A 26048-nucleotide genomic window follows, 5' to 3' on the forward strand; every position below is an offset into this window, starting at 1 on the left:
GAATCTTGGGCTTTGTTTTTTGGAGCCTACGACCCCTGGCCATGTAGCTTCTAATCCGCTTCCCAAGCTTGGGGTGAGCAATTAAAGCCAGACGGGTGAGTTTGCCGGTGGGGCCCTTTGGCACCTTGGGCTTCACCACCTGGGACTTCACCAGGGCCTTGATGGCCTCCGCACGTGCGCTCATGGCCTTTGCATTATTTGCCTGCATCTTCTTCAGGCCTTTCTTGTTGTGCTTCTTGGCAAAATGCATGTTCCTCTGGAACTTGGGGTCAACCCCCTTGAGAGATTCGTATCTTTGTGACCGGGGTTTCTTGATGCCGTTTCTGTGCCATTTCCGGGACTGGTTGTGTGTGGTGTGGTTCTTGGACTTGGCCATGGCTGGACGGTAATCAGCGATTCCCGAAGCGCCTGCGACTGGAAGAGCTTCATAGGATCTTATATACTATGTCCTTCCTTAAGTGAGTCAGAGCCCTCAGCTAGAATAATAAAATCTGACTTTAAACTACTGAGTTTAGGAGATACCTTGTTAAGTAATTCCTGAATTACAATATTTACAAATTGTCTTAAATTCAAGGCTAGGCTGAAGAACAGTTTACTCTGTATCCCGTGTATTGGTAATACCATGGTATCTGTCTTAACCTTTGTCCTGTTTTAATCTGGAGCTGAAGGGCAGAAAGGAATTTCACAATTCACCCTTAACTTCACCTGGATGGCCATCAACACACTGTCCCAGCATGCTCTGGGTCTCTGTGCATCTGTGCATCCCTGCAGTTCCTGTTGTGGGGAAGCTGTCATGTCACCATTAGCAATGGCATTACAAGACAGTGAGAATTACAGTTACTTCCTGCCAAGTTCACACTCAGAGCTCTTATCCACAAACAAGGACATCTGTCACTGACTTCACTCACAGACCCACAAGTTCATTTGGGATTTTAGTTATAATCATTGGTTCATAGATCTTGGGCTATTAATCATTGTACGCTGACCTCTGTGGCTTCAGAGATGCGTGTCACTGCCTGACTTTGCACACCCTCCCAGTGTCCAGGGCTGGCCCCTTTGTATCCTGGTGTGCACTGCTAATTTCCCCTCAGCTGTAGAATCTGCTCCACTGCTCTACAAACAGCTGGCAAAGCAGCAGTGCTGCCCTCCAGGGTGATGCGCATGTGCACAGCACAGGGTCTCATGTCCGTGTGTCAGTCAGTTCCAGGGAAGAGTTGTGTCTGACACAGCTCATGAAAGAGTCCATGTCACAGGCAGCGAGCTCATGGCAGAGGAAGAAAGAAAACCTGTGGGGAAGGCAAGTGTCCAGGAGAGCACTGTGGAGACTTGCTGGGGAGAACTGGAGATCTCAAGTGCACAGCAAGAGCTGAGTCAGGAGCTCTGCTGAGGGTGCTGTTGCCTCAAAACTGAGTCCATTGTCCCTGTCCTGAAAGGAAGGGAGCCCTCCCTCCGCTGTATGCCTGTGTTGCCATGTTCCTGGGACCATGTCCCTGTTCTTCTAGCCTGCCTGAACTTTAGTCTTTCTGCAGCCTACGCTCTGCACTCACCATTGCTTCAGCTGGGCCTGCTCCTCTCCATCCACATGCTGGGCTCCCCCATCAGGTCCCTGTCCAGACAGCACAAAGCCCTGAGCAAGGAGCTCTCCAGGGCTTGGTTCTGAGTCCCCAAGGCTGGCCAAGTTTGCAACACACTGGAAAGCCTCTGTGAGTGTGTGACCAACTTTCCTTTAGTCTTTGAGATGTGTCACCGTGAGCAGGTGTAGAAAGGACATTCTAGTGGCCCATCATGTCCCACCTCCGAACCAAGTAATGTCAAAGTTCTTTGATGAAAATTCTGACCTTTATCTCTATTAAAAATGGAATGTGTTCTACAAATGCATTCTTTGAAATAAATTCGCCTGGAGAAAAGAGCAGCTTGGAGGTAATTTTTGTTCTGGCATGCTCCCAAGAGCCTTGGGTAGAGCCAACCTTAAAAAGAGAAGTTCAAAGGCATAAAACCCCCAAATACTCTTCCCCAACATGACAGCTAATGTGGACACCAGCACCCCTGTGTCATCTCACTCTGAGCCTCTCTCTCTTTGCCTCTATGCATGTGTGCTTCTGAAGAGTGCTAGCCATGTTTTAGAAGCATGTTTGGGCCTTGTTGAGAGTTCACCAGTCTTACACAGACGAATAGAACAGATATGAGAACAGGATCTATCCTTCTGTTGCATACAAGAAACATTCCTCAACTTCAAAGATAGACTTCAGCTCAGAATAAAGGGTTAGGAAAAGATTCTCCAGTCAAGCGGACCTAAGAAACAAGCTGGTATAGCTCTCCTAATATCTAACAAAATAGACTTCAAACTAAAATTAATCAATAGATGTGAAGAAAGACATTTCAAATCTGTCACAGGAAATATCCATCAAGACCATGTCTATGCCCTAAATACAAGGGCACGCACATTTGTAAAAGAAACATCCCTGAGGCTGTGTGGTGGTGGCGCGGGCCTGTAATCCCAGTATTTATGAGGCAGAGGCAGGCGGATCTATGTAAGTTTGAGATCAGCTTGGTCTACAAGAGCTAGTTCCAGGACAGGCTCCAAAGCTACAGAGAAACCCTGTCTCAAAAAAACCAAATAAAATAAAATAAACAAAAAAAAGAAAGAAAGAAAGAAACATTACTGAAATTCCACTAATCTAAGGCTTTCTCAGAAGCCCCAATGAAGGACAAAAGGAACCTAGTTCTCTGCCCTTGCTCAGGAATGGACTTGGCAAGGTCAGCCTGGGGAGGAGGCCTGGGCCTCGAAGGAATCAAGGTTTTGGTTTCTGGGAACGTGGCTGCTCCTCCTGAAGAGACTGGCGTTATCAGTCCCAAGGCCACTGTGTGCTGCGTCTGTAATGATACTGAGAAACCCTGTGTTCCCTTTGTGTGACATCATTGATTAGCCCCTGCTGACTTTGTCCCATTTCTTCCCTAACAATAGTATAAAAGATGCTGTACTTTTTAATAAGCTTCCTTGGCATAAGACATAGCTTGTGTAAGACTTCCCTAATCTAAACTTACCTGTCTCTTTTCCTGATGCCCTCATCCTCTGTCTCAAGAACCCTGTCACTGAAGGATGACCACTGCCTCAGTACAGCGCCTCTTTGTTATTTTCTGATAAATTGATTGAAGTTATTTTTTTCAAAATAAATCAACAGTGTTTCTTTCTCAACATATGATTTCGCACAGGGTCCTATGCAATAGAAAGTAGTTTGAGTCTTCTTTCTACAGTAAAGCTATTCTAGACTCATATGTATTTCTTCTCAAGCCAGGACCTCTGCTGTTTCTCCAAAGATTTCTGTTTTGTTCCCTTTCTTTCTTTCTTTCTTTCTTTCTTTCTTTCTTTCTTTCTTTCTTTCTTTCTTTCTCTACTTAGTTCACATATACAGTGGTTTGCCTGCTGTATGCCTGTACACTAACATGTGCCTGTTGCCCAGAGAGGAGGGCTTCAGATACCCTGAAGCTGGAGTTACACCTTGTCAATGCTGGAAAGTAAACGAGTCCTCCTCTAGAACGAGTGCCCTTAACTACTGAGCTGTCTGTCCTGATAGAAGGGAGCTGATGAACAACAGTGGCAGGTGCCTGTAACCTCAGCCCCTGGCCAGCAGAAGCAGAAGGGGTCAATCAAGGTCATCTGATCTGTAGAAAAAGTTCCACGCCACATAGGAATACAGAGGGAAACTCTGAATTATTTGGTTTGAAAGAAAATGACCTCAAAAGAGAGTGGCACTATTAAGTAGGCGTGGCTTTGTTGGAGAAAGTGTGTCACTGTGTAGGTGGGCTTTGAGGCCTCATATGTGCTCAAGATACAGCCTAGTATTTTATCCCATGTCCTGTTGCCTGCAAGCCAACACGTAGGATACTCGGCTACTTCTCTAGCTCTGTGTCTGCCGCATGTCACCGTGTTGCACCATGACGATAACAGACTAAACCTCTGAAAAATAAGGCAGCCCAGTTCAATGCTTTTCCCTTACAGGTGTTGCCGTGGTCATGTTGGTGTCTACAGCAGTAGAAACCCTAACTAAGACACGGTCCCTAAAGTAAATCTACAGAAGTAACCAATTAGAAATGGGGTCAGAGAGATTGCTGCTCTGGAGGATGGGAGTTGGTTCTCAGCATCCAGGAGGCTCACAACTATCCAACTCCATCTGCAGAAGATCCAATGCCTCCTTCTGCTTCTGTGAGAACTGCATATACAATCAACATGTATACACAAAGACATGCACACATGAAATAATAATAATGATGCTAATAATAATAAACCAAGGGTGGAAAAGAAGGCATAGGATAGAGAAGAGTGGGAGAGCGTGTGGGAAGGTATAGCCTCAACTTCCTGTACCACAAAACAAAATGAAAGGAACAGCCAGTGTGGCACAGGACTGACTTTGCTGTACATAAATCCAATTGGCTCAGTGTCTTACGCTGCATGATGAAGAGTTTGGAACTCTGAGTTCAAGGCTCAAATGCTTACTAACTTATGCTTGCCGACTTATCTCTGAGCCCAGTGTCTCAGAGGGAAAGCTGAGCTCCTGACTGACAGTGTGAGATACAGTTGTGCTGCATGGCACTCAACTCCCTCAAGGCAGCTGTGATTAGGGTACTTTGTGTGTATAATTCTCATGGGCAGAGAGGAGTTGATTTGCCTATGTCCACAGGCTGCAAGAATCTCAGCCCTGGGCCCATAAGAGGAGAATGAGCAGATCTTGGAGTCAAGGGAGGGCTGAAAATTCTGGAAGAGTCCAGCCGGGCAGAATTTCACCAAAGAAGCACTTGAGCCTTGATAGGTATTTATTAGTCAAAAGGCAATCTAAAGCAAACAGTGTGCCAAATTTAAAAAAAAAATTAGAACTCAAAGTCCCAGGTCATTAACATCAGAGGTCCTTCAAATTCAACAAAAGAGCCCAGAGATGAGAGTCAATGTCGATGAAGCAAGAGGTCAATGTACCAAAATTAATGTGGGGCCTTAAAGGGACAGGCTGAAGCCAGGCTTGGGAAACACTAGATGTTTGGTGAAAGGTAGCCTAGAAATTTTGTTTTCTTTATTTTTTATTTTTTTTAGCACATTTAATAAATTAAAGAATCTTTGCACATTTCTGAATTTTATTTGCATTTAGTGTTTTTAGAGACAGGGTCTTAATACATAGCTGTGTGACTTTTATTCTTTATCAAAGTCTGAGGGTCACCAAATGTCACCAAAAGACAGCTGCAGCAGCTATGACTCTTCCAAGCCGTTTATGGAACTTCCCACAGTCTAAATTGTGAACCTGCATCAATCCCCGACTCCACCCACAGACATGGCTGAACACAGTGATGTTAGTCCAGAAGAATCTCTGAGTTTCTGGTTGAGTGGAAGTTGAGGACATCCCTGTGGGCTTCTCCTCTCCCACTTCAATGTGTTTTAACCCATCTCTTACTCCCCATCCTTCTGCTTCTTTTCAACACAGACCCACACTGTTCTCTGACCCCTCAGAATCCTCTAAACACACTCCCTGATGCTGTTTGCCTGTATATGTGGTACCTGAGATGCTTCCACTTGCAAGTATTAGAAAACTCAAAATATCTTCATAAGGCAGATCAGCCATCAGAGGTGGACTGCAGAACTCTGGAATTGGTTAACCTGTCAGTACGGTGATATTATCAATGACCCTAGAAAGTCTGGGCTACTGTGTCATGTCCACAGTGGGCTAGAACTGCGCAGATATCCCTCCGGCTGAATGGAGGAAACCAGAAAATATAGTGACGAGAGAATAGCACAAACCAAAAGAAAAGAAAAAAAAAACCCAACTAACCAAACAAACACAAAACAAACTTGGAAATGATAAGAGACACATTGACAACAGATACCAATGAAATCCAGCCAAGCATAAGAACAAAATTTATTTGTGATCCTAGAGAAGCTAAGTAATAAGGTAAACCCAAAGAAAAACATATAGTCATCTGCCTGGATATGGGAAGAAGACAAGATTGCTGGGCAAAAACTGGGAACTTGGGGGTGGGGTGGGGTGGGGCTAAGGGGAAATGCGGAGAGAAAAGTGAGAAGGGGAGGATGGGGGGGAGCTTGGGGGAATGGGATGGTTGGGATAAAGGAAGGGTGGATATGGGAGCAGGGAAGTATATATCCTAATTAAGGGAGCCATCTTAGGGTTGGCAAGAGACTTGACTCTAGAGGGGATCACAGGTGTCCAGGGAGATGTCCCCAGCTAGTTCCTTGGGCAGCTGAGGAGAGGGAACCTGAAATGACCCTATCCTATAGCCATACTGATGAATATCTTGCATATCACCTTAGAACCTTCATCTGGCGATGGATGGAGATAGAGACAGAGACCCACATTGGAGCATCAGACTGAGCTCCCAAGGTCCCAAGGAAGAGCAGAAGGAGGAATAACATGATCAAGGAAGTCAGGACCGCGAGGGGTGCACCCACCCACTGTGAGAGTGGGGCTGATCTATTGGGAACTCACCAAGGCCAGCTGGACTGGGACTGAATAAGCATGGGATAAAACCGGACTCTCTGAACATGGTGGACAATGAGGGCTGCTGAGAAGCCAAGGACAATGGCACTGCGTTTTGATCCTACTGCACGCACTGGCTTTGTGGGAGCCTAGCCTGTTTAGATGCTCACCTTCCTGGACCTGGATGGAGGGGGGAGGACCTTAAACGTCCCACAGGGCAGGGAACCCTGACTGCTCTTCAGACTGGAGAGGGAGGGGGAATGGAGTGGGGGGAGGGGGGAGAGGAAGGGGAGGAGAGGGAGGGAAATGGGAGGCGGGGAGGAAGCTGAAATTTTTTCAATAAAAATAAATAAATAAAAGAACAAAATTTAAATACTTCTAACATTTTAAATTAAGTGAATTTCTAAATGCACAGGATGTGGCAAAATTAAGCTAAGAAAAAAGTCCTTAAACTGATTCATAACCAGCAGCAAGACTGAAGCAGTAATAATAAGTCTCCTAACTTAAACATGCCCAGAGCCAGGTGAATTCACTGCAGAAGTCTACCGTACTTAAAGGAGAACTGAGACCACTTACCCAAATTGTTCCATGAGTAGAAGAGGAAGAGAGGTTTCCAAACTCATTTTATGATGCACTATTACCCTGACACCAAAGCCCAGGTAAAAACACAAGCAGTCACCAAGGGTTTCTCTTTCCTCACATTGTCACCAGCCATTTACTTTTATACTTGTGTGTTTACATGTAAGTGTGCACACGTGTATGCATGTAAAAGTGCATACATAAATGTCAGAGGGCAACTTAGTGGAGTTGGTTCTCCCTTCCACTCTGTGGAATCAGGGATTTAATTCCGTTGGTGAGTCTGGCAGATGACGCCCTTACCCAGTGAGTCATTTATGACACCTTCACCAGTATTCACTTTGAGATCTTTCTTTTAAAATTTAAGTAAAATGTAATTACATCATTCTCCACTCTTGTTCCCTCCTACTATCCCTCCGGTGTGCACACCTCCCAACCTCTCATAAATTCACAGTCTCCTTTTCTGTGATCATTGTTATATATACATATAAACATAAATATGTTTTGCTGACTCTGTCTAGTGTTGCCTGCATGTATGTCAATAGGGTTGACCACTTGGTATTGGATCCAATCAAGAACTTCTTCTCTGAGAAAGCCTAATTCTCCCTCGACAGTTGCAAGTTGTTCGTAGCACTTTATTTATGGTTGGGGCATACAAGATTTTCTTCATCTATACTGGGCTGTCAACTGGTGTTGGAATTGTTCAGGTCTTGTTTAAATAGCCATGTTGAGATTTTCCAGGTGTAGCTTCCCTGCCATAGAAGGCACAGTTTTACATCAGATGTCTGTCTCTTTGGCTCTTATAATCCTTTTGCTTCTTTTTCCACGTTGTTCCCTGAGCTGTAGCTGTGGGAGTTGAGTTGTAGATGTACCAGTTGGTTGGCCTGGGAATCCCATAGTTTGGTATTATCTGCATTTTGACCAATTGTGGTTTTCTGTTATGGTTCCCAACTGCTGCAAATAGAAGCCTCATTCATGAGAGGTGATGTCAAGAAAATTCTATATACCTGTATAATTTCTCAGCATAGATTTCCAATAAGTTCTATATAATAGAGTAGTAATTTGATTTTGTTAGGTGCCTATAAAAGAGTATAAATATATATATATATTTCTATCACCTCCTCTTCCGTGAGAGTTATACCTATCTGTGGTTATAAGAATAAGTATTTAGAATGCAGTTAGGAGTTATACTGAATTAGGAAGATGGCAGTAGTATATTTTCATCTAAGATCCCTGGCTGCGCTAGTCCTGATGGTTGGCTGATTCTCTCCGTATCATGCACAATTTCCCTCATGTTGATCAAGGCTTAGCTCCAATTAGATAGCCGTTGGTGACTGTCAAGATATGAACTTTGGGTCTATCTTGCCATGCTGGTTGTTGTTTGGGGACATGGGCATCACAGCGAGGTAGGGCTATTGGTCGCCTTTCTCCCCTGGCAGCCTGCATAGCCCCAGCTGGTGTTATAGAAGAGAGTCCTCAGGGGGGAGGCTTTCAGGGAAGTCCCAGCTGGAATCCTCCAAGTCCTGTGTCAGAAGTGTGTGGTGTCTTTAGCCATGGGTCCTTCCCTTCAAGGACAACATAATGGCCTATGTTGTTTGGGGAGTCTCTTACATGCCTCTGGCCAACAACTCAAAGGGGAGTGCCTCATACCTGGTAGTGAGACTTGTAGTAGGAAGTCTGGGGCTTTGAGGGAGAGCATTATGACCCCAAGTACATAACTCCATTGAAAATTACAGTTCTACAAATACCCTATCTGTTGTCTTAGGTTTCTGTTGCTGTGATAAACACCTATGCATGGACACAGTGGGGTCAGGGTGGAGGGGCACCACACGACTGAGTACCTTTGTTGTGATCAGCACCCTATTGTTGACGGATCTACTCTGAATTCCAAGTGGCCATGATCAGTCTTCTGTGTATCTACTGCTTGTTTTAACTTCTGTGAATGTTCTACCACACACAGACTGCTCAAGTTCAAAGATCTCCAGTGATACAGAATGTTTTACCAGACACAGACTGCTCAAGTTCAAAAGTCTCCAGTGATACAGAATGGGTTAACGAGAATACCTTTATTTTTCTGCTTCCAGTTTGAAGAGAAATTTATGGAAACCTCAGAAGATTTGGAAAAGTTAATAAAAGGAAGCACCAAGTGTCTGTATGTCCTCCATGTAGAGAGAAAGGCAACCAATAGCCGACCTCACTGTGATGCCCATGTCCCCAAACAACAACCAGCATGGCAAGATAGACCTAAAGTTCATATCTTGACAGTCATTGACAGCTATCTAATTGGACTTAAGTCTTGACCAACATGAGGAAAATCATGCCTGATACCGAGAGAATCAGCCAACCATCAGGACTAGCGAAGCCAGGGATCTTAGAGAAAAACACTACTGCCACCTTCCTAATTCAGTATAATTCCTAACTTCATTCTAAATACTTATTCTTATAACCACAGATAGGTATAACTCTCACGGAAGAGGAGGTGATAAAAATATATATTTTATATTTTTTGTATGTACCTAACAAAATTTAATTACTACTCTATTGTAACAATGAAAATCTATGTTGAGAGACTATAGAAATAATTAGAATTTTCATAACATCACCTCTCATAAATGAGGCTTCTATTTGCAGATATTGGGTACCATAACAGAAAGTCACAAATGATCAAAATGAAGAGAGTAACTGACTGTGATTCCCAGGCTCAACTGGTAATCTATAACCCAGCTCCAAGACCAAAGGCTCAGGAAAAGGGGCAGAAGGATTATAAGAGCCAAACAGACAGAAGTCTGCTGGGAAATTGTGCCTTCTCTGACAGGAAAGGTACACCCATAAAATCTCAACATGGCTGCCTGAACAAGACCTGAGCAATTTCAATACCAATTGGTATCCTAATATAGATGAAGGAAATCTTACGGGTCACACTCATAAATAAAGTACTATAAATAATCAGGATCTTTTACAAGAAAGAGAATTAGGCTTTCTCAGAGATGAGCCCCTTTATTGGATCCAATACCAAGTGGTCAACCCTATTGACATACATGCAGGCAACATTAGACAGATCAGCAGAACATATTTATGTTTATATGTGTGTATATATAACAATGATCACAGAAAAGGAGACTGAATTTATGAGAGATTGGGAGGGGTGAACACCGGAGAGATAGTAGGGAGGAAAGAGAGTGGAGAATGATGTTATTACATTTTACTTAAATTTTAAAAGAAAGAACTCAAAGTGAATACTGGTGAAGGTGTCATAAAATGACTCACTGGGTAACGGCATCGTCTGCCAGACTCACCAACGGAATTAAATCCCTGATTCCACAGAGTGGAAGGGAGAATCAACTCCACTCAGTTGCCCTCTGATATTTATTTGCACACTGTTACATGCATACACGTGTGCACACTCACATGTAAACACATAAGTATAAAAGTAAATGGCTGGTGACAATGTGAGGAAAGAGAAACCCTTGGTGACTGCTTGTGTCTTTACCTGGGCTTTGGTGTCAGGGTAATAGTGCATCATAAAATGAGTTTGGAAACCTCTCTTCCTCTTCTACTCAGGGAACAATTGGGGTAAGTGGTCTCAGTTCTCCTTTAAGTACGGTAGACTTCTGCAGTGACCCCATCTGGCTCTGGGCATATTTTAGTTAGGAGACTTATTATTACTGCTTCAGTCTTGCTGCTAGTTATGAATCAGTTTAAGAACTTTTTCTCAGCTAATTTTTCCACATCATGTCCATTTAGAATTTCGCTTAATTCAAAAACTTAGAGGTATTTAAAGTATACTCTTATGATTTTCTGGATTTCACTAATATCTGCTGTCAATCTGTCTTACCATTTTCAAGTATGTTTGTTTTTTGTTGTATTGTTTTTTTTTTTTTTTTAGGTTTTTGCTTTTCTTTCGTCACCGTGTTTTCTGGTTTCCTTCATTCAGCCAGAGAGAGCACAGAAGCACTGAGGGTTGGGAGAGAGGATTCCTTCCCACAGAACAATGGTGACTGGGACCCTGGGTGGGACCACATGTTCTCATAGAGGGACAGGGAATAAAGAGGACCTTGAAAGACAAGGGAAATCTGCGTGTTTGTAGCCCACTGCGGACATGACACAGTAGCCCAGACTTTCTAGGGTCATTGATAATATCACCATACTGACATTTAGCCAACTCCAGAGTTCCCCCAGTTCACTGCTGATGGCTGATCATTCCTACGAAGATATTTTGAGTTTTCTGATACTTGCAAGTGGAAGCATCTCAGGTACCACATATACAGACAAACAGCATCAGCGAATGTGCTTAGAGGCTTCAGAGGGGTAAGAGGACAGTGTGGGTCTGTGTTGAAGGGCAAGCTGAAGAATGGAGAGTAAGAGATGGGTTAAAACACGTTGAAGTGGGAGAGGAGAAGCCCACAGGGATGTCCCCAACTTCCACTCAACCAGCAACTCAGAGATTCTTCTGGACAAACATCACTGTGTTCAGCCATGTCTGTGGGTGGAGTCGGGGATTGATGCAGGTTCACAATTTAGACTGTGGGAAGTTCCATAGATGGCTTGGAAGAGTCATAGCTGCTGCAGCTGTCTTTTGGTGACATTTGGTGACCCTCAGACTTTGATAAAGAATAAAAGGCACACAGCCAGGGCTATGTAGTAAGACCCTGTCTCCAAAAATAAATAAATAAAAATAAAAGTCAGAAATATGCAAAGATTCTCTAAAGTGTTAAATCTGCTTAAAAGCAACAAAGCTTCTATGCTACCTTGCACCAAAAATCTAGTGTTTTCCAAGCCTGGCTTTAGCCTGTCCCTTTAAGACCCCACATTAACTTTGCTACTGTGGCCTCTTGCTTCATCAGCATTGGCTATCACCCTCTGGGATCATTTACTAAACTTGAAAAACCTCTGATGTTAATGACCTGGGACTTTGAGTTCCAGTGTCTGTTAAAATTTGACACACAGTTTGCTTTGGATTGACTTTTGACTAATAAATATAGTCTATCATGACTCGACTACTTCTTTGGTGAGATTCTGCCTGATCAGTCAGTCTCTTTCAGAATTTTGAGCACTCCCTTGACTCCATGACCTGCTGACTCCCACCATAGGGTCCAGGAGCTTGTGGAGACCCAAATATGTGAGCCTATGCCACCTTGTCTGAAGGTCAGAGAGTTTGAGTTTATTTTGCTTGCTCAAAGTTGTTGACAACAAATTTGGTTACACACCCTGTCTGAGGGTTAGTTACCTGGTGTTTGGACATTAAGATGGCCCATAGAGGTAGATCCTCTCCATCCTGAACAAAGATCAGAGAATTCAAGCATCCTTCGGCTTCTTCTCTTGAAATAGGAGTTTTGACTTGGGAATGGCTGCCTGCAGGATACTTGGCCTAAGTTATCTTCACTGCACCAACCAACATACGTTTGACTCAGGAATTAATGGATAGATGGCTCAAAGTATTGGTGCAAGTGACTATGAAGGTTGTCTTTTGTATCCTGGTAAAGCAGTCTTTTGCCTTCTTACTACCCTTTAGTATTGGGTATAAAAGTCTATGGAAAATTATTCACGGATGAACTCAGAATGCTGAACTCAGTGTGCAGCGGCACTGAGTTGCCTTCCCAACATGATCCTGGGTCTCTGTGTTTCTTTCTTATCTCTGTTCCTCTTACTTAACATTTCCAATCCTCACGCTCCTACAAGGAATGTCAAACTGCCACGGTTGATTAAAATATAGAGCATCTTTTATACTATTGTTTGGGGAGAAATGCAACAAAGTCAGCAGGGGGCTAATCAATGACGTCACACAAAGGGAACACAGGGTTTCTCAAGATCATTACAGATGTAGCACACAGTGGCCTTGGGACTGATAAAGCCAGTCTCTTCAGGAGGAGCAGCCACATTCCCAGAAACCAAAACCTTGATTCCTTCGAGGCCCAGGCTTCCTCACCACATTAGACTTGCCAAGTCCACTCCTGAGCAAGGGCACAGAACTAGGTTCCTTTTGTCCTCTCACTGGGGCCTCTAAAAAGCCTTAGATTGGTAGACTGTCACCAAGGCCCAAGACATGCTTCAAAAACTTGTCTAGTACTCTTCAGAAGCAAAAATGATTAAGAGGCAAAGAGAGAGAGGCTCAGAGTGAGATGACACAGGGTGTTGGTGCCCACAAGCTGTCACGGTGGGGATAAATATTTGGGGATTTTAAGCCTTTGAATTTCTCTTTTCCCTGTTGGCTCTACCCCAGGCTCTTGGGAGCATGCCAGAACAAATACTACATCCAAGCCACACTCCCAGCCCTGTAAACCTTTATCCAGCCCAAGTTATTTTAAAGAACAAATTTGTAGAATACATTTCATTTTTATTAGAGATAATGTTCAGGATTTGCATCAAAGAACGTTTACATTTGTTATTTCAGAGGTGGGTACATGATGGGCCACTAGAAGGTCCTTTCTATACATGCACACAGTGACACATTTCAAACACTAAAGGAAAGTTGGTCACTCACTCACAGAGACTTTCCAGTGTGCTGTGCACTTGGCCAGCCTTGGGAACTCAGAACCAAGCCCTGGAGAGCTCCTTGCTCAGGGCTTTGTGCTGTCTGGACCTGATGGGGGAGCCCACATGTGGATGGAGAGGGGCAGGCCCAGCTGAAGAATGGTGAGTGCAGAGCCTGGGTTGCAGAAAGACTAAAGTTCAGGCAGGCTAGAAGAACAGGGACATGGTCCCAGGAACATGGCACCACAGGCATACAGCGGAGGGAGGGCTCCCTTCCTTTCAGGACAGGGACAATGGACTCAGTTTGAGGCAACAGCACCCTCAGCAGAGCTCCTGACTCAGCTCTTGCTGTGCACTTGAGATCTCCAGTTCTCCCCAGCAAGTCTCCACAGTGCTCTCCTGGGACACTTGCCTTCCCCACAGGTTTTCTTTCTTCCTCTGCCATGAGCTCGCTGCCTGTGACATGGACTCTTTCATGAGCTGTGTCAGATACAACTCTTCCCTGGAACTGACTGACACACGGACATGAGACCCTGTGCTGTGCACATGTGCATCACCCTGGAGGGCAGCACTGCTGCTTTGCCAGCTGTTTGTAGAGCAGTGGAGTGGATTCTACAGCTGAGGAGAAATTAGCAGTGCACACCAGGATACAAAGGGGCCAGCCCTGGACACTGGAGGGTGTGCAGACTGAGGCAGTGCCATGCTTCTCTGAAGCCACCGAGGTCAGCACACGAGACCTATGGACCAGTGATTATAACTAAAATCACAAGTTAACTTGCTGGTCTGTGAGTGAAGTCAGTGCCAGATGCCCTTGTTTGTGGATAAGAGCTCTGAGTCTGAACTTGGCAGGAATTAACCGTAATTCTCACTGTCTTGTAATGACATTGCTAATGGTGACATGACAGCTTCCCCACAACAGGAACTGCAGGGATGCACAGATGCACAGAGACCCAGAGCATGCTGGGACAGTGTGTTGATGGTCAGCCAGGTGAAGGTAAGTGTGAATTATGAAATTCCTTTCTGCCCTTCAGTTCCTGATTAAAACAGGACAAAGGTTAAGACAAATATTCTATTACAGGACATTAGCATTCTCATCAGATACAGTAAGCAGGGGACATTGTGACCTGAGCTTCAACTTAGCCTTGAGTTTAAGACAATGTGTTAATTCTGTAATTTAAGGCTACTTCACAAACTTTGCCCCAAATTCAGTAGATGTAAGTCTCATCTTATCATAGCTGAGGGTTCCGTGGTTGACTCTATGACACCATTCATGCTTCTAGCTCAGTCCTCCCTCCCCTGTTTCTTCTGTCCTGAGCAACGTGCTTCATTAGGGTTGTTCACAGGAACACGGATGAGAGGTCACTTAGAGACACAGGGGCATTAAACCAATGAAAACACTCAAGGATCCAGATCTTTCGGAGAGGGTGGTGGCTTGTGAGCCCTCCCTGATTTGTCAGCTTCCTAGTCTTTCAAGAAACTCTGGAATCTTAAACTCAGTGAGAGCCAGTAGGAGTGGCTCTGGGTCCCCACCCCTTTGGTAAGAAAGGGCACCTTATTAAAGTAGCTCCCATTCTCATCTGGAGCAGAACTTGGGGAGCTGAGCAGAGCGGAAGTCTGGACTCTCACTAGGTCAGTTCTCTCTCTTATAACCTCTGTAACTAGTTCCATGTCTGCATCAGTTAAAAACAGCTTTTCCATGTTCTATTTAGCATGCATTAATTGTACAAAAGAGCTGGTTTTATTATGTAATTTCCATATATATATATATATATATATATAATTTTTATCATGTTCACTGGTAGGTACTACTGATTTTGTCTGTGTTTGATTCTGGTTCATATGAATTATTTTTGTTACAGAATGTTGAATAGCAAGCTATTTCTCCTCCTCTCTTCCTTCTCTCTTTCTGTCATCTGTCCCCTCCTCCATTCCTCCTTAGCCATGTCTCCCTCATTCCTCTGTCCTGGTCTTCATTCTTCCCTTCTTCTGTCCCTTCCTTTCTCCTCCTCCTCCAGTGTCACTGAGCTAAAGAGTGGGGTTTAAGGTATTCACAAGGGAATCTAAACACATGGATTTAGGACAGTGAGGAGTAGACCTGGATTGTGCTCTCAGGCAAACCTGAGATCAATACGTTCTTCTCTTGAACTGTGTTCCAGTCTCACAGAGAACGTGCAGATTCCTCTCACTTGAGAACTTGAATTCACCCAGACTCTCCCAGGCCTCCCTCCCAAAGCCCTTCCTTCCCCAGTTTGGATTTCTACCCCATTTGTTTGTGTCCTGTGGATTCTGATTGATGATCCTGTTTAAACAGCAGACTAGCAGATTTCATACTTAGGATTTGTTACTTTATTACTATCTTATTATTTAATTACAAACAACACAACCTGTTTTTAGATGGTAATCCCAAGAAAGAGAATGAAAAAAAAGTGTGAATCTTGAACTATTGAACCATGAAATGTCCGAGGAATGTAGACTGAACCTTGCATCGTACACCAGAGAGAATGTTGTTTGCGTATTTCTTCTGTGATCACTGCTGTGTGTATGAGGAAATGTGTGCAAGACCAGAAAACAGTTTAAAATTCTGTAGGAAGACATGGCAGGAAGAAATGAGTCTGTAGAGGAACAAGGCTAAACCCAAACTCTGACGCTCAGCCGTTATGCGGCCAACCCTATGCTAAGGTTCAAAGCGTTCATCACTAATCTGGAGAAGACCAGCGGACTCTGAGACAGTGTGCAGCTCTAAAACCGGGAGGTTATCCCATGCTTTTTCAGTCACAGTCCAGCTGGCCTTGGTGAGCTCCCAATAGATCAGCCCCACTGTCTCAGTGGGTGGGTGCACCCCTCGTGGTCCTGACTTCCTTGCTCATGTTCTCCCTCCTTCTGCTCTTTCTTGGGACCTTGGGAGCTCAGTCTGATGCTCCAATGTGGGTCTCTGTCTCTATCTCCATCCATCGCCAGATGAAGGTTCTATGGTGATATGCAAGATATTCATCAGTATGGCTATAGGATAGGGTCATTTCAGATTCCCTATCCTCAGCTGCCCAAGGAGCTAACTGGGGACATCGCCCTGGGCACCTGGGAGCCTCTCTAGGCTCAAGTCTCTTGCCAACCCTAAGATGGCTCCCTTAATTAAGATATGTGATTCCCTGCTCCTCTCTCCAACCTTCCTTTCTCCCAATCATCCTGTTTCCCCAAGTTCCCCCCATTCTCCCCTTCTTACTTTTCTCTCCCCATCTCCCTTTATCCCCGTCCCACCCTACCCCCAAGTTCCCAACTTTTTGCCCGGCAAGCTCACCAAGGCCAGCTGGACTATGACTGAAAAAGCATGGAATAAAACCGGACTCTTTGAACATGGTGGACAATGAGGGCTGATGAGAAGCCAAAGTCAATGGCACTGGGTTTTGATCCTACTTCATGTTCTGGCTTTGTGGGAGCCTAGCCAGTATGGATGTTCACCTTCCTAGACATGGATGGAGTGGGGAGGACCTTGGACTTTCCACAGGGCAGGGAACTGCTCTTCGGACTGGAGAGAGAGGGGGAGAAGAGTGGGGGGAGGAGGAGAAGAGTGGGAGGAGGGGGAGGGAAATGGGAGGCTGGGAGGAGGCAGGAATTTCTTTTTTTTTCTTTCAATAAAAAAAAAAGAAAAAAAAAGATAAAACCGGGAGGTTAGAGGTTCTGCAGTACGGGGAGGGATCTGAAAGCCTCAGCATTTCAGAGTCTCTGTGAAATCCCAGTATTGGACATTCCAGGGCAAAGGAGAGTTCACGGAGAAAACAGAGAAAAGCAAACAGAAAGACAAAAAGAACAGAGCATTATACAGTGCTGTAGGAAACTGCTAGGTGCCCAAGAGAAGCAGCTGTGACCTGAAGGCAGAGAGGCCAATGTCTGAGGGGTCAGAATGTTGCTAAGGCCTGGTGATGCTGAACTGGTAGGAGGAGCCCACAGCCCTGGATACCTGATGTCTTCTTGTAGCCTTCCTAGCCCCTTCAGCCATGGGCACTTACACACAACCACACACACACACACACACACACACACACACACACACACACTCACACACACCAATGTACACACACACACACACTAAAGCGCACATACACACTCACACACTCATACACACCAACGCACACACACACACTAAAGCGCATACAGATACACACACTAATGTGCGCGTGCACACACACACTCATACACACGTAGAGTCATTTTAAAATACAGACTCTGAAATTTCCTATTATATCACAAATTAAAGACATTGCCCATGGTCAGGTGGTAGTGGTGCACGCACGCCTTTAATCCCAGCACTCGGGAGGCAGAGGCAGGCGGATCTCTGTGAGTTTGAGGCCAGCCTGGTGTATAAGAACTAGTTCCAGAACAGCCAGGGCTACCCAGAGAAACCCCGTCTCAAAAAAAAAAAAAGACCCCATGATCAATGATGTTGACTTACAGCCCATTGAGCAGCAGGACCCAGTGTGTGGATTCCTTGTGCAGGAACTGAGCTGTACTTACCAGGGTTTCCTCCTCTTGTGACTGTCTGCACATCTATCTCTCCTGTAGACTGGAAACAGGGGCAGCTCCTGACCAGCAAACTCTGTGGTGATTACATGCAGTTCACATGAGCAACTGCCCGTTATGTGCTGTGCACCAAAGGCAGTGACTCCCTGTGATATGAAGTTGATGCATCAACTACCGCCTTCTGGACCCTAGAACAGGATCCAGTCTAGCAGTGGGAAACAACCTGCAACCAGGAGATGGGCCCTTCTCCTGTGGGGAGAACAAGGGTTTGGCACAGCCATGGTGACATGAAGCCATCAAAGGCTTCTGAACTTAGCAACCCAGGAGCCAAAAGACTGGGGAGGATCTTTTTCTCATCCCCTCCAAGATGGTCTGCTTTCCGAAACTCAACAGGCTCCCAGTCCTTCACCACTATAGGTCTGGGATGTTCTGTCTATGTCCTCAAAGTGAAGGCACATGACCAGCTGAGACCTGTTTGGTGCAATTGCTGGTTGGCGCTCATTGACGGGTGAGAGATTAGTCAGTAGACCTTCCTGGGCCCCTGCAAAAGAAGGCAGACGGCCCTTCCCTAGTGCTGTATTACTGACCATATCCCAGAGCGCAGTCTCCCAGGATTGATCTCTTTGCTTTTCCATTCACAGTGAAACCACAGTTGCAGTCATGGCTGGGAAGCCCGTGCTTCACTACTGGAATGCCAGGGGCAGGATGGAGTGCATCAGGTGGCTCCTGGCTGCAGCAGGGGTGGAGGTAGGTTGTGCATTGCTCTTCTGGAATAGGACCTAAGATAAGTCTAAATACTTCTCTAAGGTGAGAGGCTCCACACCAGGAAATGTATACAATTTTGCCTTAAATCGTAGTTGTCTTGGTGTCCATGGTGCTCCCAAGACCAATATGGCCAGGACTATAATCATGCCTACAGTCAACCCCTACAGCTAGTATGCCCCGTGTTCAACCAGGCCACACTCTACAGAAGCCCAGTGCCTGTGGGAGACAATGGGAACATGCCCAATGTGCTCTGCCAGCACCGGGACTCTCAGAGCCCAACCCTGGACTGGTTGAAGAACCGGTAAATACACCTCTTAATGGAAGAAGCCCCCTTTCCTGTTGCTCTCCCAATAAAACTGTGAACATCAACCCCATAAAAAATGATAGTCATCTTGTATTGATTGGAACCTATGAAAATTTTACTTCATTCTATACCAAAGAACATATTCACATTAAAAGATGCTTTGAATAGAAAAAGAATCAAATATGTATTTGGTTACTTGCTTACTTGAGTTGAATCAGGTTACAAAAAAAAGATCTACAGAAATAGGAACTTGAATATTGATTAATAGGCAATGCTAATTGACTATTGTAGATTATGGTGTGGTATTTTAATTTAAGGGGTGACACTGATTTTCACCCTTTCATCATTGAAAAATTTCTTTAAACTTTTTTAAACCGTGGAAAGGGAAAAAGTGGTTGAAACGACTTTAGACAGCTGGAGAGATGGCTGGTTGCTAAAGATTAAACCACACAGGTCCAGATCCCAGGAAACCATACAAAAGGCCAGAGTAGATTGTCATTCGGTATGTGCACCCTCACACAAAACATGTCATTTTCATAAAATTTTAAAAACACAATATAGTCTCTCAAAGGAATCAACTTTGATGTGGGGCTAGGGTAATGACTTGGCTGTTTAGAGCTCTTATTGCACAGGAGGACGACCTATTACGGTTCCTAGCATGCACATATGATAGCCCATCAATACATCTCCAACTGAATCTCTAACCTCTGGCCTCCATTAAATCTGACCTCCAAGATGGATGTAATCACATGTACGAGACCACACACAAACACTTGAAATTAATAAATCTAAATCCTGTAAATAAAAACCCAGGTGATCATGGGGACTATGCAATGGCCATAATGAAGACGTAGAAACTTCTATTCTATACCATTAGAGTTGGCTTTCCTGAGAGCCCAAAACCTCAACCTCCCAGTGCTGGCCCTCTAGTGAGATCACTCTCTTCTTAGGACTGAAGCATGAACATGGTGGGTCAGGGTGGAGAAACACTATGGTAATGAGCAGCTTGTAATTATGGACACATTTGCTTGATGGGTTTACTCTGAATTTCCATGTGGTCACGATCAGATCCTTCATATCTACTGCAAGTCTCAACTCCGGCAGGCACAACACCACCCAGGGAGCTCTCAAGTTCAAAAGTCTACAGTGATACAGAATGAGCTAATGAGAATGCATTCACATTTTCTGCTTTCAGTTTGAAGAGAAGTTTATAGAAGCCCCGGCAGAGATGGAAAAGTTAATCAAAGGTAACATCAAGTATCGCTATGTGGTGTCTACTAGAAGGTTTACCAGAAAGTAATGTTGGCGGGAGATGGGTGGGAACAGTCAGGAACGGCAGAGGGATGTGATGGAGGTGGTGGGGCTCCTTGAAGGGTCTGAAAATGGAGACAGTGAAAAAGTGGGATGCAGATTTCCACAAGAATTTGTCTGGGGACTTGAGAATAAATGTTTTCTCACTCTTTCTGCATCAGAGTGAGCAATTTCATTCAAGCTCCCTCTCACTGACTTATTCAGGCAGGGTTTCACCTGCAAGGTCCAATAACCACACAGGTACATGGCCATTGATTAAATCACGGGAGGAAAAACAGCTGGCATGATTTTCTTGAGTGTTTTCATCATAGCTACTGATGAGTCACTATCACCACACAAGAACAGGCTGAGGAACTCATGGTGGCTCACTGCATAAGAAAATGTCACACATCACCTTAATGTCATGACGATGATGAGATTGTCAAGCATACTAGTTCTGCTTTCATGGAGGCCTCTGCGGTCCCTCCTCATCTTCCACATGTATCCAGGGACATGAACTGACATAAAAACATGCACTAGAAATATAATATGTGTCTGGATAGGAAATAAAGATGGATGTGAGAAGCTCAAAAGTCAGAGGAAGATGGGGGAGACAGAGAGGAAACAGAAGCTAAAAGTAAGTGGGGTTTAGCTTGCAAAACTGAGAGCCAATTATTTATCTTTTGTTTATATGATTAGACACTTCAATACAACTTTTCTGCTCCTAAGAAGTGAGACTTGGACACCTCACAGACCTTTTTCCTTTCTTCTTTCACAGATGGGAGTTTGATGTTTCAGCAAGTGCCCATGGTGGAGATTGATGGGATGAAGCTGGTACAGAGCAGAGCCATTCTCAACTACATCGCCACCAAATACAACCTCTATGGGAAGGACGCAAAGGAGAGAGCCCTGTACGGTATATTTCCTGTTATTACTCCAAGGGGAAACAAAGGAAGGATTTGGGTCTATCCATAAATGAGCAAGAGGGTGGCAGGGTTTATTTCTAGGTGCAGGCTGGTTATACCACTTAGGCCAAGTATGGAAGAGTCTATGGAGGAGAAGGAGGGGCACATGGGGCGGATGCAGGTGAGTGTGGCTACAGCCGAGGATGATGTTGTCAGCACAGCACAGGGACAGAATCGCAAACACAGTGTCCAAGGATCTGAGCATGGGCGAGCCATGACTCCAGTGCTCAAGGCTTCAGTGCTGGACCTCAGCCAACAGCTTAGGGCAAGGACACAGGGCTTGAGGCTGCAGAAGGAGTCCTAGGGAGGAAGGTGAAGGAGCTGCCTCCCACGTCCCAGGAGTAGGAACAGTGAGGAACAAGCATCTGAATTCCCAGCCAGTTGTATGGACTGCTCAACAGAATGAGGCTTAGAGAGACCAGTACCCGAGTGCCAAGATTACCTGAAGCATTTAATTCAGGACTAAAACAGCCAGGCTGACTGTACCACCCTTGCTGGAACCCACTCTTATTGACAAAATCCTTGCCTCATAAACCACTGTGTAGAAGTATTGCAGTTGATCAAAAGCTAAACGTGATGCTAGCCAAAAACATTAGTGCAGGAAACATATGTCCATAGGAGACAGAGACTTACTTGTAACAATACTTGTATAGAAATAATTCTAGAGGTATTGTTTTTAATTTTCTCATGGTAGATCAGCCATGATATTCAAAAAAAGATTAAAGAGAGCGCAGCGTATGATTTTAGCCATGAACATACATGAAGGGGTGAGGGGAGCAAAACAAAGTAAAGTGTCAACATTGAATTGTAACTTCTGACAATCTTTGCATGGTTGTTGAGAGCAAATATGCCAGAGAGAGACAGAAAGAGAGAGAGGGGGGACGGAGGGAGAGAGAGAAGAGAAGAGAGAAAGCCTGCTGTACAGTTTGATGGTTATCTTCTGGGATGCCACCAAGTATATCACAAATTCATCTCTAGATGGGCCAGTGATGCTCTTTGTCTTGGGTTCGGCCATGTGTGTGTAAAAATATTCTAACACAGTATCTGAACTGTACTCGAGGGAAGGTTAATATTTCTATTAAATATAAAAGATAATGACCCACTATAGGTGAGTAATTTTGCAACCACTTTTCAATGTAAATTTTTCAGGTCTTTAGAATAAAATGTAAAATAGGGAACCTTTGAGAATCCTTAACCATTTGGATAATTTTGTCTTTCAGGATTGACATGTATACAGAGGGTATTTTAGATCTCACTGAGATGATGCTGCAAGTGGTCATATGTCCCCCAGACCAAAGAGAAGCCAAGATCTCCTTGTTAAAAGAAAAGACCAAAAACCGGTATTTGCCTGCCTATGAAAAAGTAAGTAGGTTGGTTGAAGTATGGGGACACTGAGTTCCCAGGAGAAGAGAAAGGCAGAGGTTGGGAAGGACAGGGTGCTGCTGCACTGACCTCATGAGCCTCCCTGTACAGCTCCCTGCCCACAGGGCGCTGTATACAAACAGCCTGTAAAGGAGCACCGCATGGTCACGCCAATCTAGTGGTCCACATTCAACAGGGTTCAAGGTCATAACCAGACCTGATCTGTGGAAGGCTGAGCCACACCAGAGATGGACCTAGATCCTGCAGACACACTGGGCTTCATTTCCAGGGCAAACTGCAGAAAACACAGATGGGAAAATATTCTGTCACATCAGGCAGGGGGCCCAGAGAGCCACCTGCTGTCAGAGGAAGAGGAGAGAGCTTCAAAGACGGAGGAGAAGAACCTGACCTAGGACAGTGATGCAGGGGAGAGGAGGAGGCTGATGAAGAGATGTAAAGGAACACTGGGCTGCAGGAGTTAGGGTCACAGATGGCAGGCTTGGGAGGAGAGCCATGCACATCCACACATGAAGGGGTGTCCGTGTACATGCAGTGTCTCTCTTAGTCGGGTCTTCTCTTTGGAGGAAGATCAAGAACACGTCAGACTGACTTGATCTGTCAAGCAAAAGCTATGAAAATGCTGTGATCCTAGAGAATGAGGGATCCTACACATTTCTCAGAGACGCAACTTTGACCCCATTATAATTCACTGAACGTTCCCTCATGGCTGCCTCTGCTCTGTGGAAGCAGTGAGGGATTTAGGAGCCATTAGTTCGCCATACTGCGCTCTGGAGACAAGGCCCTGTCTCACAGGACACAATGTCCAGCCATCACCGCTGAATTATCTCTGTGTGAATCATGAACCAGGCACATAGTGAACTCTGTACTGAGAACATTTGATGCTTCTTTTGTAGTTTTAAGTTTCCATCTTCCTTCCTTTTTTTCTTTTTCTTTACAACAGGATTTCTGTATTAGGCTCTCCTGGAACTTTCTCTGTTTACTGAACTCAAGCTCACAGAGATCCACCTGCCTCAGCATCTTGAGTGCTGGAATTAAATGTGTGTCCCACCATGCCTGGCCTTCTTTGTTTCTGACTGTGGTCATTATATATTTTCTCTGTAGACATGTACAGTGTGATAAGGTGACCACAAGGCATTTTAATTCTTCTCTACTTGTAGCTCATGATGTAGCCAGTGCTTGTGCTTTAGGTTATCTGTGACTTTCATATTGCTGGGATATTTAAGTAAATGTCACCAACTGTATCTGAGACAGTGCTATTATTAAATCTTCTCACAACCAGAAATGTTGAAATAAATGTTAAATAAATAGCCAAAATCAGATAGGAAGATTAGCACCATATGGTGTTGGCATGCTCGTCTATCCATACAAAGATACTGAGACTCTGACTCAGTTTCCCCTGTATAATTCAGCCCCGTCAGTCATGACGCAGTGAAGGTTGGGAGTCAGAGCCGATGCTGTACAGGGAGGATTTATTGTAGCTCAGGCAGGTGTATTTCAGATTCCAGAGAACTGAGGAGAGCAGACACAGGAGAGGACAGACACAGGGTGTTCTCTGGTGACTGATGTTCCCTGCAGATGAGGCCTCTGCCCACGGCACTGAACAGACAGGACAGGGAGAGGGAGAGGAATGTCCTGAACTCCCGGAGCGCTGTCATTTCTAACTTACGGGTGGAGCCATGATGTACAAGGGGCTAAGCCCTTATCCCATGAGGAAAATGTACATAGGGTGGCGGTGTGAAGGCCATGGGAAGTGCAATGACAGAGAAAGATCACCTGAGCTTTAGAGAGGAGGTCGCGTGCCTGATTCTCATGGTGCCTCTTGCATCATAGGCCTGTGTCTGCAGTTGTATACCTGCCAGGAAGAGTCAGAGACTCCATTGGGAGACTTGGGACGAAGTAATGGCCACACCTCAACCCTATATGCTCATAATCTGTCTCCTTTAATATGGCAGGTCTTGAAGAGCCACGGACAAGACTACCTTGTTGGCAACAGGCTGACCAGGGTGGACATTCACCTGCTGGAAGTTCTCCTCTATGTTGAAGAGCTTGACTCCAGCCTTCTGGCCCCTTTCCCCCTGCTGAAGGTGAGATCACCTCAGAGAGGCAGCCGCACACGCATGCCTCTGAGAATATAATAATAATGTAATATAATATAACTGAGCTACTTGAAACAGGTTTCAGGCAAAAAATAATCTTTTTGTGTATGAAGATTTGAGGCTGGTACCACGAGAAGGATATATTTTTGCACTGAGAAAGACACAGGACCCCACAGTTCTCTGCCACACCCCTGTCCCTTACAGGCTGCTTCTGGCCTTCATCTTCCATCTCATGTGGCCTGTCTCTGCACACTCAGTGTCTGAGCAGGCCTCTGTCATGCTGACCCCTTCCTCTGCTCTGACTCCTCAGCACTGTGCATTCCTCTCCATGGTCCCCACCATGCTGTCTCCCCCCCAGCCCCACCCCCAGTGACCCCATCCTTATCTCCAGTGTGAAAACTGACTGTGGGTTATTCCTGGTCAGACTTTGATGTTTTCTGCTCCCATTTCCAACTAAGTTTTTCACGTCTTCACTTTCTTTGGTATCTCTGCTTTCACACCCGAGAGACACAGTGCTCTGTGCTCTGCACCACACTCTGTACAGGCTGTGTCCAGGGGCCTGAAGAGAAGACAATTGGATGTCAAGGAGGTCTTAGGGAAATTATGCTGAGCTATGCTTTCTAGCTCATGGATTTGTCATTCTTCTCATGTCTACTCTGGACTTGTTGCAAGATACAGTAGGTTGTGTTCTGGGAGGGTTCTGCTAGTTTGGACGGTGTACATGAGCAGTTCTGACTCTCAGGCTGTGTTTTCTGGATTCCAGGCCCTGAAGAGCAGAATCAGCAGCCTACCCAATGTGAAGAAGTTCCTGCAGCCTGGCAGCCAGAGAAAGCCTCCGCCTGATATTAAAAAAATTGAAGAGGCAAGGAAGTTATTCAACTTTAAGTAAGCTGCATTGTTAGAGTCCACAGACACCAGTCACTGATGTTATTAAATAATAAAGAGCAACTGTCCATCTTGGTTCTTGTGATATAATAAATATCACCTAATGGTATTTACATCTCATGCCTTCCACCTGTTGAGCTGTGATTTCAAACATCACTTAGGAAGGAAAAGGCAAACAATAATCACTACAAATAAAAGCAAAGCTTGTAAAAGTGAGGAAAAATTAAATAAAAAGAACAAACAAAACGAAAAAAGTGATTAACAACATTGTAGAATTACTCAAAATGTATAAAAGTAAAATTAATCTGCAAAAGAAAGATAT

At 44.8% G+C, this 26048-nt stretch overlaps 2 protein-coding genes across 2 annotated transcripts in view; one reads left to right on the forward strand and one right to left on the reverse strand.

The window, feature by feature from the left end:
- Positions 1 to 26048, reverse strand: part of LOC142845795 (glutathione S-transferase A2-like) — a 70428-nt gene that overhangs the window by 20889 nt on the left and 23491 nt on the right. The gene's annotated exons all lie outside the window — the stretch shown is intronic.
- LOC142845793 (glutathione S-transferase A2-like) lies at positions 15129 to 25796 on the forward strand. The gene is made up of 7 exons (XM_075965146.1): positions 15129 to 15152; positions 18680 to 18785; positions 20303 to 20354; positions 21176 to 21308; positions 22583 to 22724; positions 24698 to 24829; positions 25605 to 25796. The coding sequence occupies exons 2-7, from the start codon at positions 18699 to 18701 to the stop codon at positions 25728 to 25730; spliced, it is 672 nt and encodes a 223-aa protein (XP_075821261.1). The 5' UTR covers positions 15129 to 15152; positions 18680 to 18698; the 3' UTR covers positions 25731 to 25796.

Source organism: Microtus pennsylvanicus, chromosome 3, assembly GCF_037038515.1.
Source record: "Microtus pennsylvanicus isolate mMicPen1 chromosome 3, mMicPen1.hap1, whole genome shotgun sequence".
Taxonomy (NCBI): Eukaryota; Metazoa; Chordata; class Mammalia; order Rodentia; family Cricetidae; genus Microtus; species Microtus pennsylvanicus.

What these genes read in the sequence shown, in the direction of transcription:
- LOC142845793 (XM_075965146.1), top strand. Translation starts at nt 18,699, where the DNA reads ATGGCTGGGAAGCCCGTGCTTCACTACTGGAATGCCAGGGGCAGGATG. An exon ending in GATGGAAAAGTTAATCAAAG is followed by an intron (nt 20,355 to 21,175) that starts GTAACATCAAGT and finishes CTTCTTTCACAG; the next exon opens with ATGGGAGTTTGATGTTTCAG. An exon ending in ATTTGCCTGCCTATGAAAAA is followed by an intron (nt 22,725 to 24,697) that starts GTAAGTAGGTTG and finishes TTAATATGGCAG; the next exon opens with GTCTTGAAGAGCCACGGACA.